General features: G+C 48.6%; 1 protein-coding gene across 9 annotated transcripts; it reads left to right on the top strand.

Annotated features, from left to right (window-relative positions):
* The first annotated feature begins 191 nt into the window (after positions 1-191).
* Positions 192-27,548, top strand: LOC118503214. 9 transcript variants are annotated; one of them, XM_036036261.1, is made up of 11 exons: positions 192-628; positions 2,429-2,533; positions 11,693-12,282; positions 12,406-12,520; positions 17,993-18,897; positions 19,430-19,888; positions 21,379-21,450; positions 23,008-23,177; positions 23,685-23,869; positions 24,158-24,262; positions 24,941-27,548. In XM_036036261.1, exons 3-10 carry the CDS (start codon positions 11,809-11,811, stop codon positions 24,190-24,192), a joined length of 2,415 nt encoding a protein of 804 aa, XP_035892154.1. In that variant the 5' UTR covers positions 192-628; positions 2,429-2,533; positions 11,693-11,808; the 3' UTR covers positions 24,193-24,262; positions 24,941-27,548. The 9 variants fall into 9 exon arrangements, with proteins under 9 accessions (XP_035892154.1, XP_035892162.1, XP_035892100.1 ...); XM_036036224.1 differs by lacking the exons at positions 192-628; positions 2,429-2,533 and adding exons at positions 7,376-7,385; positions 7,451-10,843; XM_036036269.1 differs by lacking the exon at positions 2,429-2,533.
* Positions 27,549-27,998: the final 450 nt, after the last annotated feature.

The raw sequence follows: 27,998 nt of genomic DNA, 5'->3' as shown, positions 1-27,998 counted from the left end.
GTGACACACCGAGTGGCTTCGGCCCGTGAGTGGGTGTCTGTTTCCGTTTTTAGTGCAAAACTTTAAACATTTCCGGTACGCACTGTGTGTGTGTGTGTTTGTTTCTTCGTTGTCATCCGACCGTCCCCAAATATCTCGACGCCTCCATATATAGCGTGGAACGGGGGCCTCTAGACTTTTGTTTTGATCTTCCGATCCTTTGGGTAAGATCTTGGCGCCAGAATGTGCGGGTGCGAAGGCTGGTCCGACGACGACGGGACGCAGCCGGCAGCAAACGTTACGAGGCAGCGCCGCGTGCGCTCCGGCACGGGCAAAAGCATCTTGGCAGCCCGAAGCGTACCCGAACCGGGCCCGAAGGACCCGACAGGACCCGACTCGCTCGTATCTGCCAGCACGCAGCGTGGCTACCGACGCTGTGGGGATTCAGTACCATTCTGTACGCAGGAGGTCGCGTGTCACGCAGTGCGAACGCAACTTACTGGACGGGATACTACACTAATCGAAGTGACACAAAGCAAACAAAAAACAAAACAAAAAAAAACTCTCGCCACCAACCGTTCTTTCTGCACCGTAGTTCGCGTTTAGTTGGCAGTGGACATTCGTACCGAGTGGTTTTACTAGTGGATTGGTTTGCTTTCTCTTTTGGTTTCTCTCTGTTTTGCTGTCTGCCTCTCCCTCGGGGCGAATACTACATCGTTATTATTATTTTTTGAAGTGATCGGTTGTTTGGTGCGTGGCCAGTGGAGGGATCGTCTTTTTTTTGTTGCTTCTTTTACTTGTGTCTTGGTGGCAACTGGAGGGCAAAATAATAAACGCAAGGGCGACCTCAAGGATATCCCGGTGGGTTTTTACGCCACCGTTAGGACCCAGCTGAGGGTATGTGTAATATTGCGGGATTATCATGGTCCGACGGGTGGGATTGGAAGGATTTGTTGGAAGGAGATTGGAGATGGTTCAGGGAGCAGTGGTGTGCTCTTTTTATGACTGTCGCACCTCGGGGTGGATTCGATTACGCAAATGGAACACCGAGGGAAGCTGTGTATGGTCGTCGAGCAGTTGCAAGCAAATTCCCGCAAGTCGTAGGTCTAGGGCAACCGCAGGGAGGATCAACTCGTCGGGCAACCATTACGCGTAGCTGCTGGCGTAAGGAACCCCGTGTGGGTAAGACGATGTAAGCGAGCGGAACCCAATTTGTTGCACTGCATGCTGCACACTCCACGGTGTGTGAGTGTGTGTGGTACAAACGTACAGAAGAATAATGATGTTTCCTTCCCTTGGGAACGGTGTCCGGAAGTCAGTGTTGGGACTGTTGGTACCATTTGCCTTAGTCCCTGTCTTGGTGCAGTTGAGGTCGAATCCCTGGCTTGAGAGTGTGTCTGTGTCTCTGTGAGTGGATGTGCGTGTGTGTGTGTGTCCGTTAAACGAACCTGTTGGGTAGGATGGTGACAGCGAACCAGGATTCTTCGCGTGCGTGTCAGTAGGTCGTGAACGATGGCTTTCGACCTTAGCCCAATCGAGGTCGGCGAGGACTCCAGCATCGAACCTGCTGGTGGGTACAGTGCCCAGAATGAACTCGGAAAACGGTGACTATCTATCAAATGCGATCCGCCACACGTACGCCCATCAATCAAACGGTCGTTTGCGCCATTTTTATCCGCTGGCCAGTACGTGCACGTACCGAACCAGAAAAAAACGAGTTTCTTGATGGTGATCAGAAAGAATGCGTGATTTTACAATGCAATGGTGTGCATGCCGGTGCAGTGTGCGACGGGCGTGCAGAACCCCGTCCCCTGGCTCTATTGTAAGCAGCTTACGAGCAATCCTGCTTAAACCGAAACGGCTTAAAAATGAGTGAGACCACTAACGAGAATGCTGATCTCATTACTTTTCCAGCAAAGGATTGAAACTCAAGGAAAAAAAAAACTATAAACGAATCAGCTTTTTGCGTCGTCCATTTTGTTGTGTCTCGATTTAGACCGGGACTTTAAAAGCAAACGATCAATCAAAGAGTAAAAAGGTTCGGTTTGGTAGAAATTTGTGTGCTAGAAGATCAAACACACCCTTTGAAGGCCATATTTAAAGTCAACCGAACACACACACACACACACACACACACACACACACACACACACACACACACACACACACACACACACACACGCATGTGCTCGTTAGAAAAGTGGCCAACATTTTAAATCAACCGTTCGACGTAGGCGTATTCTGATGACAACGCCTCGCCTAATGAGTATTCCCGGGAGGGGTGTGTGGGTGCGTGTGTGTGTGTGACCACAAAATCCCAGACACTTGACGCCTCGTGGTCCCCCCTTCTAATATTGCCCGTTTGAGCTTGACGGCGAAATGATGTGGAAACTGTCTAGTGGAATTGTTACGAAGTGTTAATGATTTCGGTGTAATCGGGTGCTGTTAGAAACTTTTTTTTGAACTCCAAGTGTGAAGTGATAAAGTGAATCGAATAATTGGTTAAGTGCCCCCGAAAGTATGTAAAACGCGTTTCAAATTATGCGGCCGTTCGGTACGTGCGAACATTGCCTTCTGTTTAGGCGTTTTTCTACTTGTTGAATAGTGTAAGCACACGTACAGGCAAACAGCTTTGAAGGAGCATTGTTAAGAAGGTGGAATCGGAGAGAAAATCTCATCCCCTTAAAGAATACTCTTCGATTGATTGGCTTGAAAGCAGCATAGCCTCAGGTGAGCCCCTGGAAGGATGCGAACGAACCCGACCATCTATCAAAAGCCCACAGCGGCGAAGCATCAATCAACCGCAGAACCGGAACCGGGCACGGTGAAAGCAAATCATAATCGCAAAACTTAATTAAACCTACCCTCACCCTCCCCCTTCCTGCTTAAAGCCACGTCAAACGGTTGCGCTTAATGCGCGCTTCATTAAAGTTGGTGCCCGGGCAGCATCCGCCGTTTCTATTTCCAACGCGATCGACCTTTGAAAGGCCGTAAGTGACGTGTCAGAAAAGCGCATCGTCGTTAATCGTTTTGCCGTTCACTAAACTCACCGCATCGAGGAACGCAAATCACCTTGTGACACACCCCGAGAGCGGGGAAACATCAATTGTTTGTGTACGTGGCGTGTACCGGTGGGTACCCCTAAATGTATGCAGCACACAATACAGCCGTTGCGCCCGCACCGTATGCAACAGCGCGCACGATACAACAGTGCGCCATCCGACGACACGCGTTGGTGGTGGTGGGAAAAATTGGTTATTTATTCAATTTGCTGCGAGCCCGCTGACTGGCAAATCGAAAAACTGAATCAATAGAGGAGCAATTCATACATTATGCATTCCGAGAATGTTTCGTCTACATGCAAATCAGTGCGGTGCAAGATGTGCAACGGCGAACAGGGAGACCGAGTGTTAGGAGCATCCCAAGCTGCTCGCTCCGTGAGACGGTGCGACGACTGGAACCGTTGTGTGTAATTAAGTTTAAATGGTTGATTGCAAGCGAAAGCAAAAAAACAGAAAGAAATAATCTACATTATTTGTAGCTTATTTACATTCCGCACCCATCATTTTGCCGCTCGGACGCTCTCGGTTGACCAACGGAAAGCGTGCCGGGAACGGACCGGCAGTTTGGGCAGATTGCTACGGTACGGTTCGATTGATTTGCGAACGCAAGAATGACCGCTTTGTTCAGGTGCAGCGAAACGCGGCTTGATCCGGGACAAACCCCAGGGAGCTGGGTAGTAATCCGATATGGTCCGATTGCTGTGCGGGAGTAACACTAATTTAAACCGATGTTGAGCACGCTCTAATGCACGCTGCAGAGCGGCAACAGGCAGCCGGGCGAGCACGAGTGGTTCCCCACGACTAGATTGGACCAGTAATTGAGTAGCTGAACGCTGGACGCTGAAACATACGCTGCCACCGACACCGAAGAAGCTGTCGGTGGAAAACCCCGTTTTCTCGAACCTCAAAAGCTCAACAGCTCGAAAAGCATTGTTTGGGCAATAAGTGTTTGTAATTTATTTCTTCAGCTAGCTGTAAAAAGCTGCTCGTGTCTGAAAGTGTATTATCTTCGCCTGACTGCCCTACCTGACCTGTGGCGATGTCTCTTTGTTGTCCGGGGTGGTGCGCCTGGCCTGGTATGCAACCGGCCAGTAGCAAAGTTAAATCACCTGACAAGAGCGCCGAAAGGTCACCGAAAAACGGAGCCGTGTGCATAGTTATTGCATACTTTCGGGCGCCCCCGATGAAACGATTCGCCCGCATACCAGCGTGCGAAGTGTAAAACAAACTCGGCTAATGTCACCGGAATGTGTATTGTGTATCTGTAGCGCTTAATGAAAACTTCTCCGGTGGCCGGGCATCATTCTGCACAAAACGATACAAAATGCTCCGGAAAGTCATATCGAAGCACTCGAATCTGCTCCTACTCCATTATCGGACAAAGAATGCTTCAAACAGGTTGAACCAATAATTAAGAGCGTTCGCTTTTCTAATATTATTTTTATCCTCCGTTGATTTTCTTGCTATTCGGATTACGCTTTCGCCCGAATCTTTCACCAACTTCGGTCAACGGTACGAACACGCCCGCACTTCAAACTCTTCGCGAAGTGATTGACGGCGGGAAGGGCGACCGGATTATCAAGTTACCGAGAGTGGAGGCTTCGTTTTGGGCACCGGTCGAAGGCGAGTCCGTTTCGGTTCCAGGTCGCGACCTAAAGTCGCTTGTAGCAAAACAAAAAAAAAAACGTCTCTGCTCGCTTCCAGCGGTAATTGTAGCGTTAAATTATCGACCCTGAAAAGATAGCGAGCAGCAGGGCGAAAGCTCGAAAAAAGCTCGAAGAAACTGAACCGACGAAGTCTAAAAGACTCTCCAAATCCTATATCTTGATATGGCTAAACTGCATTGGCAGTTTCGTTCGCTTTCGTCTCCTTGGCCGTTTTTAGCCGGGAGTGGGGGATTGTTAGTTTCGGTTCTTCATTCATCACTGATATCATGACGCTCTGCTCTACATCCGTCCCTGGCACACCATACACCATTTCCGTTTTTTTCTTATGTCCTGGTCGAAAAAACGTTAACTTCACACACGCGACGTCGCGAACGAAGCGACAAAATTGAATTCCATCGAAAGCGAAGGTCATCATTGGGAAGGAGGCGATTTATCGCAGATAACCTCGCCCGGTCCTTTTTGCCACACAGATGATTCAGCTGTGTGTGTGTGTGTGTGCGTGAATGTGAGCAAATGTGTGGATAGGGTGAACGAAACTACTAAAGATTGGTGAGCTGCGCGTCTCAGTAGGGTCAATCGTTCAACGTACCCAGACTATTGAAGGTTACCGCCATTACCGAAAAAGCTGTGCCCGAAGCTGTGTTGTGCATGGTAGACTACGGCCAAAGAAAGGAGCAATCATACGCAATCCTTTTCACCACACAAATCTCGCATTGGTGTGCTCAGCCCGCCCCCGGGGTGTAGAATTAGTTGCGTCGTTTCGGTCGTATGTCATTTTCAGCGTTCACCTGTGGCACACTAGAGGGCGCTCGACGCCCAGCGTCCCCGAGCGATTTGATATGTTTAGTAGACAAAAGGATGCTCAACTGATGTAACGCTTAGCGCACGCCACAACCTCAACTTCAACAGTTGAGCGTCGGGTTATGGGATGCAGGTCCTTGGCGAACTAATTGACGGTTACGCTGTTTGTACCGCTTTGCTGGTTATCATTAACCGTACCGAAGTGCTACCAAAGGCTAACCGATTAAAAAGCGGAGGGCTAACCACCCCTATGTGCATCCGGAGCGCTTTCCGGAAACACGTTTGGCTTCGATTCTATTGTCCCCGGCAATGGGGGGGAAGCCTCATCGCGCCGGTCGAAAAATAATGAGCTGCGCAAGAGAGCCCTCTCGTAGAGGAAGCCATTCATTATGCATCGTTCAGCTGCTAAACAGCCCCAACCACACGGCCGATCCAAACAGCACACAGTCGGTGTGGCGATAGTGCTTCAACTGATAGCGATATCGGTGCGGGTTAGGCGCGTGGCGCAGTCCGTAAGAATGGGTGAACAAACCTGAGCAGCAACGGATGGACAACGAGGCGGAGGTGCTAATTGTACGGCACCGTGGTTTCGATTGAAGCGAACGCTTTTTTTTTTTATTGATTGTGGGTTTGATTTACTCCAATCTCGGTGCTAATTATAAACAGTTGATACGATAATTTAATCACCGTACACCTGAAACCACAGCACTGGTCTGGGTGATGCGTCAACAGCTCTGTATTATGTTGGTTTTGCTGTTGAATGGCGGCAGGTTTATTCAATCTACCGGTGGTGGGTGGTTCATTTACACGCTCATCTACAACGGCCTGATTAATGCGTTCAGAAGTTTTTACCTGGAAGCCCTATTCATTAGGTGCGTTTTTAATGGGTTTTGATGGGTAGAATTTTGTTTTAGAATGTGGTCGCTGCCTCGATTAGTCGTTCTAGGAAACACTGTACTTGTGAGTTGTTTTATCGATAATGATTTTGACTTTGCTATGGTTTTAGATAGTGATCTGAACTTTTTGATTCACGGCGAGAAAATATAGTTTCAATGGTCCACTTGGACATGCTTGGATTTGGACTCGTATACCGATGAATTCAAGATGACATCCATTCTAGATACTTCGAATTTTGGTTCAAGTTGCTTTGGCTAATCTTCACTGGACCAATTGACTTGGGACTTGGGGGTCCTTGGGACTTGGGATTAACCTTCTTCTTCTTCTTCTTCTTCCTTGGCACCTCGAGAGGTTTCGGCCTGCCACCCGCAGTAATGTAGTCAGCCCTACGTACGGACCAGCCCTACGTAGGATTGACCAGGTTCTGTTTGTGGCCGAATGCCTAAGAGCTGATATAGGATTCTCCAAGGTTGTTGCCCAGCGTTCCTGTCCTAAAACTTCGATTCTCAACCCGACTCATCAGCAACTGATTGCTATCATTTGTTCAAGATTTCATTAGACCGACAACTCTTGGAATGCTCCCGGGTCTTCAACGCCCCAAACAACAGGCAATCAATTTCCGTCTTCGGAAATCACTTTCCGCGGTTTGCATGCAATCGTCGGCAAACAACGTAACGCGGTTTGATATTTCTTCGCTTACTACTGGAAAACAATCCGTTCCTAGCTCATTGTACCCGTGCAAGCGGACGGTTTGAGCGGACAAACCCCCAGCAAAGTGTTTGCGGGTGGGATGGGCGTATGGAAAGAAGCGACCGTAACAACCACGCCCGGTGGCATTTATTATCCTGGTTACACATTACGATAAATCATGATAAAAATCTTACATACATACGGGAGCGAGATAAGCTACTCAAGAGGGGATATAAAAAATAGAAACCACCAGCCACACCGCATCCAAAATAAAGATATAGCAGCCAACGTAAGATTAATTATAGCTTGCCCTCTCACTCGCCCGCTCACTGCTCCGTTTGCTCCGTGTTGCAGTGTTTATGAGCCACTATACCGTGACAGACGTCTCCTCGATAGGCCTGCACACCGTGTTTTACGACGACGATCAAGTGGGAAGTGTCATGGGACATGTTAGAGGGCGCGAAAAGGGAAAGTGTATGCGTGTGTGTGTGTGTGTCGGGGGCACAAAGTTTCGGTGTGTAAATTATAGCGAACAGACTGCCGAAATAATGCCGAGCCCTCTGTCATGTCTTGTGTGTGAACACACGTGTGTAAAGTTGTGGCGGAGAAAAAATGGATCGTACCATAGGGACGTCCTATCGGTCTGTTATCTAGCATTATTTACCTGTGTGTGTGTGTGTTGTTTTTCTTTTTTTCCCTCTCGTTTGTACTTTGTACGGTCTTCTTCGCTTTTCCCATTGGCCTACGCTTTAGCTAGTCTTCTTCCGAGCGCCTTAGCATGAACCTAGTTGCTATGGAGGAGGGCGCCCAACCAGTGCTGCCTTTTTAAAGCCGTGCAATCAGCTCGCTACCAGTGTGTTGCTGATTCGCGGTAATCTTCCTCCCCGTGGAGCGTGGAGACCAAATTTCGGGTGCGACATATTGAAATAAACATGGTCGCGGCAAGGGTCGCGCGCTCGGTACATTATACGGGCTTTCGGGAACTATGCCGCGTATGCTCGATGCCGACTCGCAGATACTTTACTACCGGCTGTTGCAAAGCCTATCGCAAATGTCGAACCCCTTTAGCATGTGTCTGTGTGTATGTGTATGTGTGTGACAGACGCTTCAAAGTATCTTTTGTCTGGGGCCAACCTTATCTCGCAGGATACAGTGAGAGTTTTGCCGAAGATTATAGACGACGCAGCACGTCACGTACAAGGAAGGTTTGATTGGTCCGCTCATCTTACACCGAACCCCCTTTCGGAACAACAATAAATGCACCCCTTTGCATGTCCTTTCGCCAACTGCCAGGCACATAAATACATTCAACATCCATACACGCACACACGCCCCACGAAACGATGCAGTTCGATCTGGTTGCGATAAAGAAAATTGGAAAGTAATATTGAAAGGGAGAAAAGGCGCGAAAGCAAAAAGCGCCAAAGCGATCTCCACCGGACCAGTATTCCGTGGGGTCTGGTACCATCTGGCAAACCTGCCTTTCCGAACGGCGCGGATAAATAGCCCGCAAATCCTGACACTGTTTTCCGATTGAGCAGCGAGCTTCGAAGCTAAGCCGGTTGGCTGTCATCAGCCCGAACCCGGCTGGAATCCCCGGTTCGTGCTCACTAAATGAGCTAGATTTACGAGACTAGCAAAACGGGAGGGCTATCAGTCGCGACATTTGCGACGCCAGGATCCGGTGTTGGTGATTTGATCTTTCTCTCCAGTGTCATCGGTTTCAGCGCCGGGTTTTAGGTTGCCAGCCCTGAGAGTTTACCCAAAACCCGGCGAATGGTTCAGGACCCCGGACGACCCGTTGTTAAGTTGTTTGAGCGGTCCTCGCAAAAACCATCGGGACCAGTGAGAGAGAGAGAGAGAGAGAGAGAGAGAGAGAGACGGAGGATACAAAACGGCTAGCAAAGTGTTTAAAAATGAAAACTTTTGCTGCCCATACTGCCCCGTGCTGCGCTTGTGACAACTTCAATGGAACTTAAGGGTAAAGATATCGTAAGATATTGCCCGAAGGCTCGTAGTACCCGCCGGGACCTGGAGGTCCGGTTGGTCCATGATTAAATTGGACTTGAAAGGCCAATCCATGGTGGCATGCTTCCGACCCTTTTTTTTGGCTGTTGCCTGCTCTATTCTTCTGTTATCAAGAGCAAGAGGAGAGAAAAACCCTCCCGAAACGGTAGGACACAAACAAATGTGATAAGCATCTAGTTTTTAGCAAATTAAGACATCCTTGCGGTTTCTGGCAGACCTGACCGATCTGTTCATCAACTTTTATCTACTTCAACCTAAATTGGGGGCCCCCGGGTTTACCTCGGCATCACAAAAAGCCGCAGGAATCGTGTGACCCACCTTGTGAGCCATACGTCATGTGCGCGCCAGGACGCGTTGTGGACAAAGGCGGTGGAGGTAGCTTCCACACAAAAGGACATCATTTAATGGGTGCTCGAGCATCCCCTCTCTGGCGGGTACGGGAAGATGCAGAAGGGGAACAGAATCCATTTCTGTTTATTTATTAGCATCGTTTCGGGCGCATTACATCCCAAGAGGATCCTTCGGGAGTTGGGTGATTGTCCCAAGCGCGGGGAGGGGACGAGCAGAGGAAGGGATTGCGGAAAGGGCCTTCTGACATTAACCCGATACCCAGAACGGTCTGGCCCCGGTGGGGCCCGGCAAGACAAAGTGATGAGTGGCATTAGGGCCTCGTCACCTACCGTCTAATGGAGGCGTGCAGCTACATTCTTTACCGACGAGGCCCGGTTTGGGACACCGTGTTTTCTTCTGATACCGTCTCGGGCGAGTGTATCCCACCCAGGCACACACTATTGGCACATTCTAGCGATAGCAAAACTTTGCCAGCTTCTGTTTGTATTTCTTTTCGGTCTGGTTAGACGGGACGGGTTCCAACACATTCATGGTTGAGGCTATGAACTTACCCGATGGCAATGAAGACTTTGATGACTTCATGCGGTTCGCGTGAGCCAGGCTTCTGGAAATTCACAACAAAGACGCACACAAACACACACGCGTGACCAACAATCTAGATAGCAGTGAGGACCGTTTGAGCACAGGCACATCATTATTGGGTGAAAATAAAACAAACAGAGATATAGAGCTGTATGCGTTATGTTTGGTTGCCTTCCTCCTTCCTTGCATCATCTTCGGCCGAGCTGACAAATGAGACGTGGCACGGGTCGGCAGCATATGCTGGTTGAGTGACGGCATCCGAACATCACTCAAACTACTGCTGCTACCACCACACATAGCAGCGTAGAAGACAAGCACCCACCGCAACCTTACGGGCGCAGCGTGGAAAACATAAACCACTAAGCGGAACATTAATCAATTACCTATTAAACTCCGGACGTTTGGCAGGCGGACTCCCTTTTATTGGCAGCAACTTCTGTACGCTGGTTTGAAGGCAGCGTAGGGGCAGCGTTAGTGTTTGACATCCTTTCTTCCATACACATCCTCCGTAAACAATGTTTCGCGCTCGCTCGGTGTGCGTGTGGAGCAGTATGTGCAAGACAAATCGACGGTCTTGCCAATGTCGACAGCTGTGTTCCTGCTGCTGGAAGTCAACCAGATGAGCGGCGGTTTTTTTTTTCTGTTGCAAGGATGGTTTGTGGTCGTCCACCGACCAGCACTTGATGAAGTTCGGTACACGTGTGTCACGTTTTAAAACGAACAACTTTATCCTCTCCCAGGCATGTGGTGTGTGTGTGCTGTGGGATCCTGTGTACATTCCTGAAGGTATCTAATATATATCTGTTTTTGTTGTTGTGAACAGTAGGAATGGTGTACGTGATATTTATAAAATCGTTCCTGCATGCTTTACCGCGTCACAAACTTTAAAAGCACTAACGAACGAGTTTTTCGGCTAGCCATGCTGCTAGTAACGCTGGCCAAAAAAAAACTTTATCTCTCGTCCAGTTCGTTTGGAAGTCTAGAACGATGTAAGAACTTCTGGATGCTGGATGCTGCCAGTGTGACAGACTGTGCGCTTGGACATTCGCCGTCAGGCGCGCCTCTCAGCCGACCTCCGGTGGTTGATTAGTCACCAGAAGCGGACGACTACATCACCAGCACCAGGGTAGTGAATGTGAAGCGATTAGCGACAATCCAGCTTCCGAGGTGCTTGCGCACTTGTCAACGAGCGCGGGCAAACGATATCTGACAGCAATCGAACTCCGACGACGCCACCGGTGCTGTTGATAAATTTAATTTCCTGCCCGTCAGCAAACCGTACCGCAAACAATGGCCGCAAACAATTGTGTTGCCGTCTTATCAACGGTCCAGTGATCAATTACCGCTCGCAGAAACGTTTGCGTAATGTCGCTCGAGAAAAAGAGCATGGCATAAAGTGTGTGTTGCTTCATTGTGCGAAGCATCGCAGCGCACTGGTGGCGCACAGTTTGCTGGTGATTATTACATGAAGATGCTAATTGTGCGCCTGGACTGGTTGTGTAAGATAGCTTCCGTGGAACGGCGCTGTGCCAAGATACTGCAGGGCGATTAAGCAACGACTTGGTTTTATGTAGCGTTTGAATGGATCCCGCAAATTTCATTTGTTGCCTTTTCTTTTCTTTCTGCCCATTCCAGTACTTTCCATTGTTTCGTTTGCGGTAAGAAGTAGTCATCTTGGTCGTTGCCGTCCTCGTTGACGTCGAGTTGCTTCTGGACGAGTAGCAGACGGGCCGCGGTTTGGGCGCGTGAGAATGACCGAAGGCCCTTTCGTGTACGGCATCGAGCTAAGGGATCCACCAACTGCGCCCACCGACATCAGCCAGTACGATCTGCTGTTCGGTCCCGGGAGCCTTCTGCATCAACACCACCACCAGCAGCACCAACCGAACCGCTACAGTATGGCGGAAGATGGCGACCAGTACCAGTACGGTACGAACCTGTCGCTAGCGCTCGGTGATGTGCTGCTCGAGAACATCTCGGCCGCCATTGCCGGGACGCACAATCTGAGCGGTGACTTTGGCAGTACGGCCATCAGTTTGCCACCGGGCACGGGACATCACGGCGGTGGACACCGGGGCGGTGACAGTTCCTTTCAGAATCAGCTCATCATCCCGCTGTACGCCATCATCTTTCTGCTGTCGGTCGTCGGCAATCTGTTGGTGATTTTAACGCTCGCACAAAACAAACGAATGCGCACGGTGACCAACGTTTACCTGCTGAACTTGGTAGGTGTCGATGAGTGCCGTGCAGTGGTGATCTCAACATTCAACGTGTACGTACTAACAACAAACCGTGGCGTACGTGCGATACGCTGTTTTTCTCCGCTTTCTTCCCCGATACATTCATAGGCAATTTCCGACCTGCTGCTCGGTGTGTTCTGCATGCCGTTCACCCTCGCCGGTCAGGTGCTGCGGCGGTTCGTCTTCGGAAGTGTCATGTGCAAATTAATACCATATTTTCAAGGTAAGGACCGGCGTGTCGCGCCAGATTCCATTAGAGTGTTTCTTTTATTCATAAGCATGAAAGCGTATGCGGCGGGCAACGGGCGGAGGATGAAGCAGGGGAAGGGGGAGAGGGAATTTCCCGCGGGAGGGGAATCAGGTTATCAAAGCAGCTTTTCAGCAGTTCCCGGTGCGCTCGAGCCTCTCAAACCCGAGCCCTTCTGTGAGGATGTCTTCCCGATTGCCTACATTTAGGCGTGTGCCGCCCGATTGAACGCGCGTTCTGCCACCATCGCTCGTCCGTTGATTAGCCGTCAGTGAAAAAAATTCGGATCTTCCGTACTCTCGCCTCTCCCTTCCACCTCCCCTGTACCCCTGTAAGGCATTGCCGGTGATGAAGATAAATGAATGAGAGCAGGGCACTGTATGCATGGCACTGGTACACACTCTACATAAATTCAGCTGATTGAGTGGGTGTACGTAAGTGCGTATGGCCTCGAGTGCTGCCTTTTCCAAAGTCAGTGAAATGTCCCAAGAAGCCAACCGCCACCAGTTGGCGGGACTGGCTGAGTGTCTGATGCACAATTACCCCCTCCTCCCCCCCGCCATCCCATTGCTCGCCACTCACGCACTTATCGGTGCTGGTGGATTTCCATTTCTTCTCACACTGTGAATATGGCTGGGTGGCATGAGTGGCTCATTAAGAATTTATTATGCAATCACTGATGAAGGAATAATCCGCAGATTGAGCGCTTAAAAGATTGACTGTGGTTTGTTTTTCTTTCTTTCCTTCGGCTGGTGGAAAGTTGGAAGGGTTTTGGACGATTGGTCTCCGGGTGCATTACTGTGCTCGTGGTTCTCATTAGCATGTGGTGCTGAGTGTTTTGGGAGACCAGACTTATAAATTGACTTTCAACTTTCACCGTTGTGGCTGCTTTCGTTGGTGTGCGATAAGATGCAGAATTATGACTTGTCTTGAGGAGAAGCTGCAAACTACTTAATATAGTTAGAGGGTAGCATACATTTAGGCGTTAGAATTTTTTGTGATATATCGATGATCAGGAAATAAATAAAAAACCGGTTTAATGAACCTTGTAAGACGCACACGATAAGGCTTTTTAAGCCTAGAAAATGTTGTGAAAAAAACATTGTCTAACTTTAGGCGTTAAATTAAGAAATAACTAGCAATAAGCATCCCTAACGAGAAACAAAGTTCCAACCCAATAAACAGTTTTTTTTCGTTTATTTATAGAGGCTTTGAGTTTTTGAGACCTCATTCGCCTCTTACCCAATAAACAGTAATCAGTAATGAAAAAAACCTTGCCTAACTTTGGGCTTTAATTACATAAGTAGCATTCTTCACTAGAAAACGCGTCCCAATAAAGTCCAAATAATTTATATACGTGGAATCCGAGCTGCACTGTTCTCCTACACCTTCCATTTGATTTTTTCTTCTTCCATGAAATACGGTGAACGTTTGCGGTTTCGGTCAAAAAAGGGCTGCTGCTATTGTATGTGGGTGTGTGTGTGAGAGAGAGAGATTATGAAAGGGCACAGTACGATCAAAGTATGGTTATTAAATAGTAATCACATCACAGAAAAAAAGCTTGCAAAAGGATGAAACTAAAACATGGCAGCAGTAATACATTTATTAGTCCTGTGGTTGCTGTACAGCAATTTTCCAACACATCATTGAACATTTTAACAGATTACGGTTCAGATTCCGGTTTGACAACGGAGTTCGCAACGCGGACGGAATGTTTTTTTCCCCCGTTGCCGGATTGCGAAAAGGTAAACAAAAGGTTTATCATGTTTTTACTACGGGTGTAGCTCTACCCCTCAGTATGCTTGGCGATATCCATTCGGTGAGTAAATAAAGCTGTTTTCGGTTTTACCAACCTATCGCCGGCGGTGTACTGGGCATCCGGTGCGATAGGCACGTACCGTATGACAACAGAGCCGCGTTTATATGGACACTCGGTACACTGCGTGGTGCGTGATTTAACCTCTCTGTCCGCGTTCGACGGCTTAACAATGAATGGATCCGCGGTGCAGGTAACCAAGGATACTTTATACTTTGGCCGGGGATTGGCCGGATCCGCATTCATTTGCTGTTTATACGCGGGTTTGTTACACTTGTACACGTGAAGGTACAGCCATTCGCCCGGCGGTTTGGAGTTGCATAAATCGCGGCGCTATCAACGGTGTCGTCCGTTTTCGATCGATTCGTGTGTGAATCGCGGTGGAGGAATATTTTGCAACGTTAATAGTTGTATTCACACGGGGAAGCGTGCAGAGTTGACATTTCCAGTGACCTTGAAAATTGCGAGTACTTTGAAGTGAAATCCTTGTCGAAATTTCTAAGTAGCTCACCCACACACCGCCTCCAAGCATAAGTTGTTTACGTTAGAGATTCTAGAGGGTTCACGAACACGGCTATTGCTCGCCTACATTGCGCCAATCTGTCAACTGTCGAGGTTCGGTTTCAGCTGTACCATACGGCGTCGCCCTTTGCCAGGTTCTGTTGGCTGCTCATTCCATTCTAATCTTCTTAGCACCGTAGTTTGTCGCTTCGGTGTGCCGGCCAGGTACACCTGCAAAAGTGCGTCTGAGTGCGTGTACGTCACCGTCGGAGCAACTTTACTTTGACACACAATAAACTTTAAATATCGTTATAGTCGGTACGCGCTTCGCATACAGTCAGCTAGCTCTGCCCACAAAAGGTCGGCCCTGAAAGCATCCACCCAGTGTACCGGGAGTTCATGAAGCGGAAGAGACCGTCTTGCGTTACGAGCCGTCTTTTTTTTTCGCTTGCTGTACTTCCCATCGTACAACCCTCCGGCATCGCTGCCGCAACTCCTCGCCCAAGGGAATCGCTCAGAATGCACAAAAATCTCGGTCCTGGGGGAGCTTTGTAAAGACTTCTGTGACTTCCTCACGGTGCCTTCGTCACAAACCATTCAGCAAATGCGTTACCCAACGGCACGTCATTCGTTCGCATTTTCATTTCCCGCTTTTCCCAGCTCGTAACGCCTTCCCGAAGGAGAATCAGCTAAAGAAAAGGAAAAAAAATAATGAGAAGGCTGAAAAGCAAAGAAGAAAAAGAACACACACACACACGGAAAGAAATCATTTGTATCCGACGGCTCGGGAAAATTGGTCCAAGGCTTTTGGGCCTGTCGTCGTTTCATTCAAGCCCAAAACGAGGAAGAACCAAAAAAAAAGCAATACCCGTTCCCTCTCCAATATTGGTAGGCATCTTTGACTGTCGGTTTGACTGTGATTCAACGCTTTACGCTTCACGATTTCGGCGAGTCCGTCTTCCGTCGGTGAATGTGGGTGTGTGTGTGTGTGTGTGTGTGTGTGTGTGTGTGTGTGTGTGTGTGTGAGTGCCGTAAATTGAAGCCCAATGCTTTGATAGCAGGTGCTGTCGCAGGAGACTGAGCAACAAAAAAAAAAGGGGGGCCCAAAATAAAGCGAAGACGAAGAATACCCACATTTGTCAGATCGTCAGCAAGGTGTCGGATTTTGGTTGATGCCATTTTTCGACAGTTATTACAGCTGCAGCGCGTGCTCGCAATGTGTTTCCGGTTTCCGATTCACCCTCCCGGAACCTCGATACTGGCTCATCTTCACGGAAACGGCACGAGCCTTCGGCGAACGCCGCGACACACGCGTTCGGATGGAGACGTGCCGTGATCCATCTGTCGGTATTTTACCCCTGGCATACCGTTGGCTTCCCTTTTTGCCACACACAAACACACGGTGAGGGAAATTTTTTTCCGACTATCGAAGTGATTTACAGCCGCACGAAAGATAGCCGTAATCAATCGTAAAACGGCACACCGATTTTGCAAATGATGTGCGAGAGGTAGGGTGCGGAAGCGCAGGGTGGTTGTGGAAAGATGTCAGAGGAAGTGGCAGATTTTCCCACCCGTTTCCACGCAGAACTGTCATGCAGCGTGCGGTGTGCGAGATAACCTTCCACAAACCGGGTGAACGCTTACAGATTACCTAAACTACGACCTGATACAGCTGGAAGCTGTATCGTATTTCCGGCACCGGGGCCTATCCCGAGCAATCGGGAGGGCAACATCATCGGACACCGGGCGTTCGGGTGGGTGGTGTAACCTTTTCGAAGCACAATTCGAACACGATCGAACGATTTTCACAACCCACGCCGGTAAAACACTTGCACAGGAAGTTCTGTTGCCTGGTCGTACCTTCGCAAACGAAACCTCCGTACCGGGCGAAGAAGTTAACGTCCTACACGAGTCATTTACAGCATTTGGTTTCTCTTACTTCGGTGGGAACTCAGGTCGGATTGGCAGGTAAAGTTCCCGTACAGCGATGAGTTGTTTACTGACGTGTAATGAACCGATTGACGCCGTAAAGTATGCAACGCTTAGAGCAATGCCGTATTGCAAAAGGGGGTTTACGGTGAGTGCAGCAGTGAGCTGTAAATGATGCAGATGAGTCGTACGATCCAATAGTACGACATTACACCACTGATTATGAGATGGGGAATACAACATCATGATTAATATCACTTTGAGGTAAGGGATAGCATAAATTGCAGCTTCATTAAAGCGCATCCAGTATGTTTTATAATGATTCGGCAATGCTTCAATACTTGCCAAAGAGAGGACGAAGATTGCTCCAATGCATGTCAAAGGGTGGATAAAAATTGTCATTTTTGACCATCAATTACCACTAATGAGAGCGACTTTTTCGTGCCAAAATGTATGCAATTCGACATCTTGCAAGCAGCAGCAATAAAACCCTGACCATGAAGCATTCTTACCATGAAAGTCTTGAAGTGCATGAGACTTCAAGAAGACAGATAATGTTGTGCAGTTTTCCTGGAAACATGATTTCCTTTTTTGCCAGCATTGCACAACGATGATGCGCTCCATACTCTGATGGTGTTTGACATCAGCAGCCAATTATCTTTGATGTATACAACTAACAGATCCAATGTATTTCCAATGAATTTTGTATAGTTATTACTCTTATCTCTTGGTTCCAGTGAAAGTATTATTTGCCCTTTGGAATAGGAATACGCTGTCGATTCGTTTGAAGTTGTTTGTATGCTAATGAGCGATTTCCTGACGGAGATTAGGAAACTGTGCGCCTAAAAGTAGGCAACACGAGGTGCATTTTAACACTGCTTCACTTCATTTACCGAATCCCATGCTAAGGAAAACGTTGTTATGCAAAACTGTACCTTTACACCTGTGAGCGCCTGTACCCGCAACTACTCAGCACAATTAAGACGGACATTCCGCCAAAACCACCGTATCTGTGGGCCATGTTTGAATAACTTCAACTTTAGATGACTGTTTGCGTTGTTTGATCTTAGCGTCTTCCTTCCTTCCTGGCATGCAAAAACACACAGGCAAGATGGATCCAACCGTTTCAAGAAAACTCTCCCTCACTCTCTCCCTCCCCCCCTCTCTCTCTCTCTCTCTCTCTCGCTCTGGCTCTTTTGCAGCTGTATCGGTGTCGGTGGCCGTGTGGACACTGGTAGCCATCTCGCTCGAGCGCTACTTTGCTATCTGTCGGCCCCTGTCGTCCCGGCGCTGGCAGACTCAGTTCCACGCGTACAAGATGATCGGGCTCGTCTGGACGGTAAGCTTTCTGGCAAACTCGCCCCTGTGCTACGTGCAGCGTTTGCAACCGGTCGGGCGTACCACCGGCCAGATGAAGTGTCGCGAGGTGTGGCCGGACCGGGTGTGGGAGAAAGCGTACGTGCTGTTCCATGATGTGGGCCTACTGTTTCTGCCCCTGCTGACGATGGGTTTCGCCTATTCGATGATAGTGTCGAAGCTGTGGCGGGGCCTTCGTCACGAAATTAAACATTCGTCACTGTACCAGCAAACGAGCAAACCGGGCGGCCAGGGTCCGGTTGGTGGGTGTGGAGCTGCGGTCGGAAGCACTTGTCCGGGTGCGGGTGGAGCTGGCGTGATTGTCGGTGGTGAGCAACATTCGCATCCTGCCGCTGCTGGCGCTGGTGCCTGTACGGGAGGCGGACTGGAAGCTGTTGGTAAGCCGTTGAAGGGAAAACGGTTCGAGGCAGGGTTCGTCCTAACGTCGAGCCTGAAAAAGGGACCCTTCAAAACGTCAACAGCCGTCGTAAACTTCGCCAGTAACAACAATACGATCGGCAAGGGAAACTTCAACAGTGGCGGTGGAGGTGGCTCAAACTGTGGCAGCAACACTACCAATGGGGCCGGCACCAGCGGCAACCCTAGCAGCAGTGGAGTGAGTAATGGCAGTAACGCGGGCAGTAACGGTTCAGGCAGTACCAACGGTGCGGACCGAACACTCTACTGTGGAGGTGTTGGCTGCGAGGGTCGAACCGGACGCCTTCGAGGTTTCTGCCACTTCTTTGCCAAGGTAAGTTATTCGTTGCTCACTCGCCTAAACTGGCTACTGCGAGTTTATGGGATGGGATGCTCTTAACGAGATTGTTAGTCAAATAATAGTTCTAAAACACTATTAGGAGGTAGCAGCACAGTCACAGAGGGTGGCTGAAAGACTAGGGGTCGAAGTTTGTCTGCTCGGTAAACTTCTTCCTGCCATTGAAGCTTCCTGATATTAATACTTTTGGTGGAAGAACATTTAGGGCTAACTTTATTTCAATCATCACACGAATGGAAGCAAGCAGCCAGAGTCCGTAGATCCATCGCTCTCATCATTCTAACGCTGCTCTGGTTACTATGCAAAAGCGAGTTAGGTAGTGAGAGAGAGAGAGAAACATGAGAAGATCTTCAGCTGCCCAAAAATGTCGTGCTGTGGGAGGTGTAAGGAAACGTAATTATGTGTCGTACATGGGTTGATTCCGCAAGTAACATTACACATTCGAACGCCCTCCATCGCGCGACGACTCAACGCGCGGCATACATTATTTTTCCCGTTCCCGCATCAGCATCAGCAGCACGGTGGACTCTGCCGGAATCATCGGTACCATCTTAGCAGCAGTACTTCGCCGGAAGGTCTGCCCGAGCTGGCGGAAACGAAGTTTGACGAAACGCCCACGCACCAGCAACACCAGCATCCGTACCACCATCACTGCCATCATGGGCACGGTTACCACCATCACCATCACCACCGGATGCCGACCACCATCGTGAAGAGCACGCAGCAGGACGCAAAGCACGAGATCGTCCTGAGCACGGGCGAACCCGGCACGCTCGAAACCGGTGGCGACGATGGTGGGATGCTTCCGGGCGCTGGCACCAACAACGCGGGCACACCGAACGTGTCGACCGGCAACGCAGCCACCACGGCAACCGGTGACGATGCCAAGTCGGACGCGAGCTACCAGTTTTCGCGGCATGCCATCCGCTCCACCTACATGGACAAGAGCATCGAAGCGAAGAAGAAGGTAAGTGAGCAGACCAAACACACACACACACGCCGTGTTTTCCAATCGATGCTTAACGATCCACTTTGGTGGGGATCCACGTATTTAAACTAGCCGGCACAATCAAAGCAAGCGAGCGGGCGACCGAGTCATGCAATATGCACGCAACTCTTGAGCAAACCTTCCGATTGGGTTGTAAGGCCCAGCACGGTAACCGTATCGTTTCCGCTGCTCGCGAACTATATAAAAATAGCGAGAACTAAATGCGCGCGTCAGAAAGTCGTAATATGAGTTTTAGTGCGGTTCTGCACGGTATACCGTTCGGCAGGATAGTCGAAAGGTTCATTTGTCAACATTTGCCCGAAACGATGTACTTAACTGAAAACATGAATATACAAACACACACAGTCACAGGTCTGTTCAAATAGCTTCCGTAACGGTCCAGAAGCGTCCCACACAGCTAGTTGCCTTAGCACACACTACCGGATAGCGACAACATCCTGGAGCATAGCGCACTATGGGCTGTCCCATGGCAAGAGTGCGGCCAAAATTTAAGTACCATCTTTTATAGCTTTGTGTGGGCCGTAGAGCTCCAGTTTTGCGGTAGTTCATCAGCCATATGTGCTCTATTTGTGGAGCACTCTTCATAAGCTTAGTTGGGTAAGTCTTAGTTGGGGGCCTTTTTTTTGCCGACACATCCCATAAATGTATTTTTGTCTGTCCATTATTTTATTATATGGCATTTACTAAAACAGTGTGTAATGAATGAGAATCCCATATCCTATATAGTTTTTTTAGTGTGCTCTAAAAAAACAATCGGCCTTCGCAAAAACTTAAATCACCGAGCTTTTAACGCTGCAGGCACGCAGTACGCTGAATGGTAGTAATTTAACGGCCATTTTAAATCGTAGCAGATTTATAATCAAAAATTAGTGCTGTAATGGTTGTGTGCATTCGAGGTTTTGTTTCCCAGACAAATTATACGAAGACGTTTACACCAAGCCCAGACTTCTGAATTTCCTAGAATTTTATTTGAGCTAATTTTTTCCGAATCTTTCCTGGGGATAGTTGGAGCACGTAGCGTTTCGAGGCGTATTCTTAGCTAGTGAATTGAAATATTAGAGGCTCAAAGGTTCAAAATTCACTGCAGACACCGTATATCTAGTGAATGATTTGATCAGATATGTGTTAAAATAGGAACTTACTGAGAGATTCGTTATCTTACTTAATTTTTCCGGGTTTTTCTTAGCCCAACAAGTGCAATAACTGCAGTGGAATTTTATTTAATATCTTAATATCGAACCAATATTTACCAAGACCTTGAAAGTGCCTAAGCTCGATTTGTTTTTTCTAATACACCCAATAAAATTATTACATGTTTGTGCATTTAAGAATACCATAGTTCACCCACACATCATTCACAATCCATTTACCATGTTTCTTCCCGGTGTTTCCATTCCATGGCGGCTTCGGGCAACAAATCATACGCACGGCACGCGCAACACCTGCAGGTTATACGGATGCTGTTCGTGATAATCGTCGAGTTCTTTGTCTGCTGGGCACCGCTCCACATACTCAATACGGTAGGTTGAATTAATTTCACACACTTACGCACACGCACAGGTAGGCTTAGGGTGTACACGGGTACGCCGTTTGGCAGTCTACCACCTCGGATCGCTAATGAGCGTTATCGGTTGATAAAGGTGTTCTCGAGATTGTTACCGACCGGCACTTCGGTGGGGAGACTAAATTGAATTACTACCGTTCACCGTCGTTAACGACATTAGGGAACGGCTGCACCGAAGGCTGTACGGTTTGACAGTCGGCATCGTGAAACTCAATCAACCGTACGCCGGGCGTACCGGAACGCACACCCCGAACCGGGGTGTATAAACGGTTGTGGCGAAATGGTCCGTTTTCTGGTAAATAAATTTGATCAATGTTTTATGCATCATTCGCTTCATTTCGTTCGATCGTGTCGGAGTTGTGTGCGTGTATGTTTTTGCGCCGGCTGACGATGGCAAACGACCATCAAATGTGCTGTTGAATTTTACATTCCCATTTTCTCACCCGGTCGTCTTTTGTTTTTCAAGGATATCCTTTCTATAGGAACAGGGTGGGAGCGAGAGAGAAAAAAAGCCAACAGCTCCAGAAATCAGCACCCAGAAAGAACGACCCCGAAAGATGCTTTTATCGTTCCACGTACATGGGTTTAACTTCCTAGCCACGCGCGGGCTAGGAGATCGAGTTTTTATGATGGGTTTACCAACCAAAACCGAAACCCGTGCCCGGATGCAGGAAATGAATCTTTATGATCGTGCCCCCTGCCAACGATGCGAGCACCGGGCCGGGGAAACCAAAATGCCATAAAATGACACCATCAGATGGGGGAGGCGGGGGGGGGGGGCGGAGGAGCTCGAGGTTTTGGCACGGAAGATTGATCGAATACTTGTTGAGTGCAATATTTCATAAATACTTCATTACAGTGATTTCAGTGCCACGAGCACGGCCCGGATGGCATCGGTGTTCCATTTTTTCCAGGCACTAGGGCGACCCTAGTCCTGGAGGTCATATTTTGCAGAGCAAGAAAAGGGGAGCACAAAATAATGGGTGAGAGTAGCGAAAATATGGATTGCTGTTATTTATTGTTACTTTTATTGTTTCCCTATCCCTACCGAGCAGCCCACATCCAAGGTTACCCTTTGCCAAGGGACTGATTGACATTCCACTGTTTGCATGCACGTACCGAGCTAGCACAGGAAGTTATGCAGGGGAACCTTTAAATTAAGCTTTACTCACCGCCCCAGTTGGTCGATATTCTGGGAGTACACCCGGAAGCCGCCGAAAGTGCTCAGGAAAGGGCTCGGGTTCGGGAGCACTATAAATCCGTACTCATGTCAGTTTCCGGAGTGTAACGAGCGAGCATGAAAAGTTTCCGGAGCATTTGGTGGCTTTCCATCTGATGCCATACGAGCCCCCGGGTTGCCGGGAAGACAGATGAATCGGAAGTAATGGTCGTGTAATGCTGCAATCATAGTTACAATCGTTAGCGGGCGGGTGGGAACGTTGTGGCGAACCGACAAACACGCACCTTGACGAGAGGTCTAACCGGGAATGCACGCTTCTCTGTACTCTCGCAGGTCTATCTGTACTCGCCGTCCTTCGTCTACCAGTACGTGAACAGCAGCGGTATCGCTCTGGTGCAGCTGATGGCGTACATCAGCTCGTGCTGCAATCCCATCACGTACTGCTTCATGAACCGACGGTTCCGGCAGGCATTCCTCGGCATCTTCAACTGCTACCGTAGCCGGTAAGTAGGCAGGTGTTGACGATGTCGGTGACAGTGCCGCTCGCTCGTCATCAGCCTGGAAACGGATTATGCACACCTTCCCCTTTGTGTTGGGATCAACACACACACACACATACCTCTGCTCACACCTAAACACCCACACAAAACATCACACCTAGACCTACCCACACCAAGACTACGCTCGGCATGCCTTCTCTTCCCGATTCTTAAGCTCGAAACTCAACTCGTCATCACTATGGGCGAACTATCCAAAAGCTTTCCATTGTTGGAGATCTGCTTTTCGGGTATCTCTACATATTCGATTATCTTTCCATCTCTCTCTCTCTATCTCATTATCTCTCTCTTACTCTCTCTTTCTCTTTCTTTCTGTCTCATATACCCCCTTACTATACTACTGATGTACTGCTGTCGTTCGCAACTGTCGATCTTTTGACATGTCTATTTGACAATGACCGTGTGTCTATGTATGCGTGTATGTGTGTGTATGTGTGTTTACCAATCTGCCAGCATGCCAATCTGCTGCTGTTTCTGCTGCACGTCGAAGAGCGGCCCGATGGACGGGGTGGAGTCGAAGGCTGCCGCCTATCTGCGCCAGAACACCATCAACCAGTCCGGTGCGGAGCGCAACAACTCAGACATGTCCGGTAATGATTCCCTGGTATACGTCGGGCGTGGACTCGTACAGCGTTCCGGTAAGTGTCCACCACCAGCCTCCACCTACCCGCGCTTCCTACGGTGGTTCGGCGGCCGAGCGTGCCGGTCAGGGTCGGAGTAAGGTGTGGGAAATGGACAATAAGGGAGGAAGACAGCCGGGAAGGACAATGGGGGGTCTTGGGGGTAAGAGGAGCGGGCGGCAACACGGGTGTTGTTCCTCGGATACGTTTCTCGGGTATTGCTGCACAATTCAATCGACTTCTTCTACCTGTTTTTCTTGTTTTTTTTTTTTTTGCTGGTACGCATTCGTTTTATCGACGCGGTAGAGATATTGATTCTGGAATCCGAGGATCGGGTTTAGCACCGGTTCCGATCACGTGAACAGCTCCGTTTCGATTGTAAACTCGATCAGCAGTGCGAGAATTGCGCAGGTAAGTTTGTGGGTTCCATGTATATTTATATTTTTAAACTGGTTGTGTCCACCGATACGCAATTCCAGGAAATTGCAGGCCTTTCGCACAGAAATTCCTTCTCATTTTTGTTTGTGGTTGCGTTACTATGATATCTCTCTGAAACTATGCAATCACTCTATTCCTAGAACGCTTTGTTGTCGGTACCCGGGATTTGTTTTTCCCTCTTCCCTCTCCCAGCCCGCCCTGGCTAAAATTAGTTGAAATTTTAGTAAAATGTATTGCATACATCCCCAAGGGATAAGCACTCAATCCTGGCAATCAATTGGCAAGCAAAATACACTTAAGCCCGAGCTCTATCCATTGAATATAAATTCTGTGAAAAGTGAGTGCATAGTTTCAGGCGCACTATCGGGCAAGAATGCCGTCTCGCTTCGGACAGGGCTGAAACAACAAAATCTGCCACAGTGAAAGTAATAAAAAAAGGCCAACAGTGGGCTTACGGGTTGCATAGACATAAAAAGAGGTCAATTGCAACTATTTGAACAATGCAAGAAACGTTACCATCAGCCTTCGAAAGAACAACCTCCTGAAAGTATGCAATCCGCAACGCACAACCCTAACAGTGGCTTAAATTAACTGGGTTTTTATTTTCTTTTTTTTCTTCTTCTTCCTGCGTTCCTAACCATAACTTTGCAGATCATCGAGACGGACCCGGATGACGATTCGTTTCGGTTGCGTATCACGTGGTCAAAGCCCACCTCGGCTAACTACTCAAAGACTGCAGGCGGTTGTGATAGCGAGCGCTACTCGTAGACACCCGAGTCAACTACTAACTGGGGGACGAGGAAGGAAGAAAAACGGGCAACGGAGGGCAGCGGATGTGACCGGGACGGGAGTGTTTTGCACGTGCGACAGCCGCGTACATGGCCGAGCGTCCGGGACCAAACGTGTCAGCGTGTGTGCGACTGGCCGCCGCCGGTCCGGGTTGGCAACTGATCCGCGACCAGATGAACGCCATTATGCGCTAGCTAATAATGCGAAAAAGGTGTTCCCCGGTCGGGACCCTTTTATTCTTTCAACGCAACGATCCACATCTACATTTCACGTGGAGTGAGCTCCTGTCCCGTTTCTCTAGTCTCTCGCCTAGTCGTAATGTAGCCGTCTCACGTAGTCGTTTAGATGTGTAATATGATTGAAGTGAAATCAATGTCTAACGTTTGGCTCCGGACTCTCTCTCTCTCTCTCTCCCTCCCTCTCTTTCCCTCCTTGCACCGGAACGGCTTGTAGTTTATCGTTTTTGATCGGGGCCGTATCGAAGTAGTTAAGGGCCGAAAGGACGGAACGCTTAAAGGCATTAGAGTGATCCGGGAAGTTTTGTTTTCCGGGAAGACAATATATGAAAAAGGGGATCCACTCATACGGATCCATACGGAGCTGTGAGACTGCACTCTGAAGGGGAAAAAAAGGTAGAACGATTGCTCTTCTTTCGGTTCGCTTCCCACCCAACACCATCCGTCTAACCCTTGCAAACGGCGCATTTTCCGTGCCATCAATCGTTCCCAATTTTTTTTTCCGCCAGCGAGGTCAGCACTTTGTTTGTTTTTCCACACACACAAGAAAAATCCATTTCAGCGAAATGGTACGGTTCGGAAGTTCGGAAAATTGATAAATACTTTTACAGATGACTGTCGATTCGCATCCCTTTCGGTTTCCGGTAATCGTAACAGGCGCTGGCCCACCTGCCATCCGTAGCCCCGTCACTGACGGTACGGACGGATGGATCTAATAAGCGTGATTGGATCGCCCCCACTCCTCCTGTACATATATTGGTGTCCCGGTTTGTGAGGCGATGTGTGAGAGCAAAAGATTTAGCTAAGTCCTAGCTAACCCGGCAAGTGTGTAATTGCAATATATTCACCAGAGAGATAACTTCTCTTTTGCCTCTTTTTGTCCACACACACACAGTTGGAGAAACCCGATAAAATCCCTGATAATCTCATGCGAACTTTGAATATCCCTTCTTCCCGTGCGAGGGCAAATGCTGTCCATTTCCTGCCAGTTGCGTGGAAGCAATAATGATAGTAGCCACCAGTAAAAGTAGTAACTCACCAGCAACCATTGTATGTGTGTGTTCGTATGCAAAACGGTGCAGATCTTGGGAGAGGGAAAAAGTCTCCCCCGAAAAAACATTCAAGTTGGGATTAGAACAAAGGAACGCAGCTACCCATCCGGGACAAAGTTTTGCGATTATACATGTTGGCTGTTTGCACCGGAGGGCATAAGCGCTATGAATATGTCACACGGCCCGCATACCCTAGTCTAGTTCAGGGTTTGGTGTAATGTCCGGACTTTGGTGGTGTAATGTTAGCCCAGGACTAAAAATCTGCACACACGTCCGGTGTGCTAAAAATGGCGCCACAAACTAATGCTGGAAACGTTACGTTGAGTTGGGTAACGAGATTTGAGCGGATTTGATTTAATGTGTGCCTATAGCTTGGGCCGAACGTTCCTTCCAATCTCTGGACCAAACTTCTCGGCCACAGGCGTACCGGATCACTAACAACGAAAAAATAAACCAAGAAGAAAACCTTCCCCTCGCCCCCCCCGGTAATAGAATCGATTGCAAAACTGTGCACGACATTTTTTGTTGTTGCTTTCTCTATCTTTCCGCTTTTCAACAACCATCTTTCAGCCACGCTACGCCGGATTTCCCATTCGTTAGGGTTAGGGAAATCGGGCAAATGTCTCCGAATTCGCTTATCAGTTTGTTTGTCATTCCGAGCATTCCGGCGCGGAGGAGTCAGATTACGATCACAATCGTGGCACCGTGGCCACGGCACCCGAGGTGCTGGTTGTTGATTAGGTTGACTCGCTTGCTGGGCCTCAACTTCTTTTGGCCCAGAACGAGTCGAATCGAGTGAGCGATGAAAAAAAATACACGATGTTATGCGAGACAGAATGGGATCTAGCTCTCGTCGTATCTATATTTAGGCGCATCCAGTTTTTCCCCCCGATCGGTGTGATCTTTACGTGTACGTATGTTTAATGGATAATGGCGCCGCCCGGAAACCGAAACTTCCACCAGGGGCGTCAAACATTTAAAGCTATTGAGAGGAAAAGCGAAAACACAAACGAATTCTACAACAAGCAAAAATAGCTCTCAAACAGAAACTATAAATAAGAATGGATAAAATTTTATTGTTACTGTAATTACAAGGATATATCAGAAATATATTTAAATATTTCATGACACATGTTGCCAAAATGTGGAGAAAAAAAAGGATTCAAAACAAAGCAAAACAAAGCAAAGAATCGTTTTATTTATTGCTATTCTATTTATCCACGTCCAGAAATGGGCTTTGCGAAAAACCTCCACCCACTTTCGGCAACCAAACGTACCGTATTGCTTCGGTGGTGCGTGAAATTTATGCTTTATTACCGTCCAAATTACTTCCGCTGGCGAGAACCCGAGAACCCGAGACACGGTAAGACACGGAAAGAAAGATCCAGAAACGGCACAATAAAACGAAGCGTTGCCTGGTGGTGCAAAAATTTCCCGCTTCCGCGTCCACCGGTCGGCCACTTATCAAGGGGATGTTTGGCGAGAACGCACACCGGGCAGGAAGGTAAGATGACAGGTTAAATGGAAAGGGTAAGGAAGTCGTGGCTCGTGGCCGAATAAATGAAGCTGAAAGCGAAATCGAGAGGAAAGAAACACACACACACACGCACGCACGCAAACAATTTGGAACAA

This window comes from Anopheles stephensi, chromosome X (genome assembly GCF_013141755.1).
Source record: "Anopheles stephensi strain Indian chromosome X, UCI_ANSTEP_V1.0, whole genome shotgun sequence".
In the NCBI taxonomy this organism is placed as follows: domain Eukaryota; kingdom Metazoa; phylum Arthropoda; class Insecta; order Diptera; family Culicidae; genus Anopheles; species Anopheles stephensi.
Note: the sequence above shows the minus strand (reverse complement) of the source record. Positions and strands in the feature narration are given on the sequence as shown.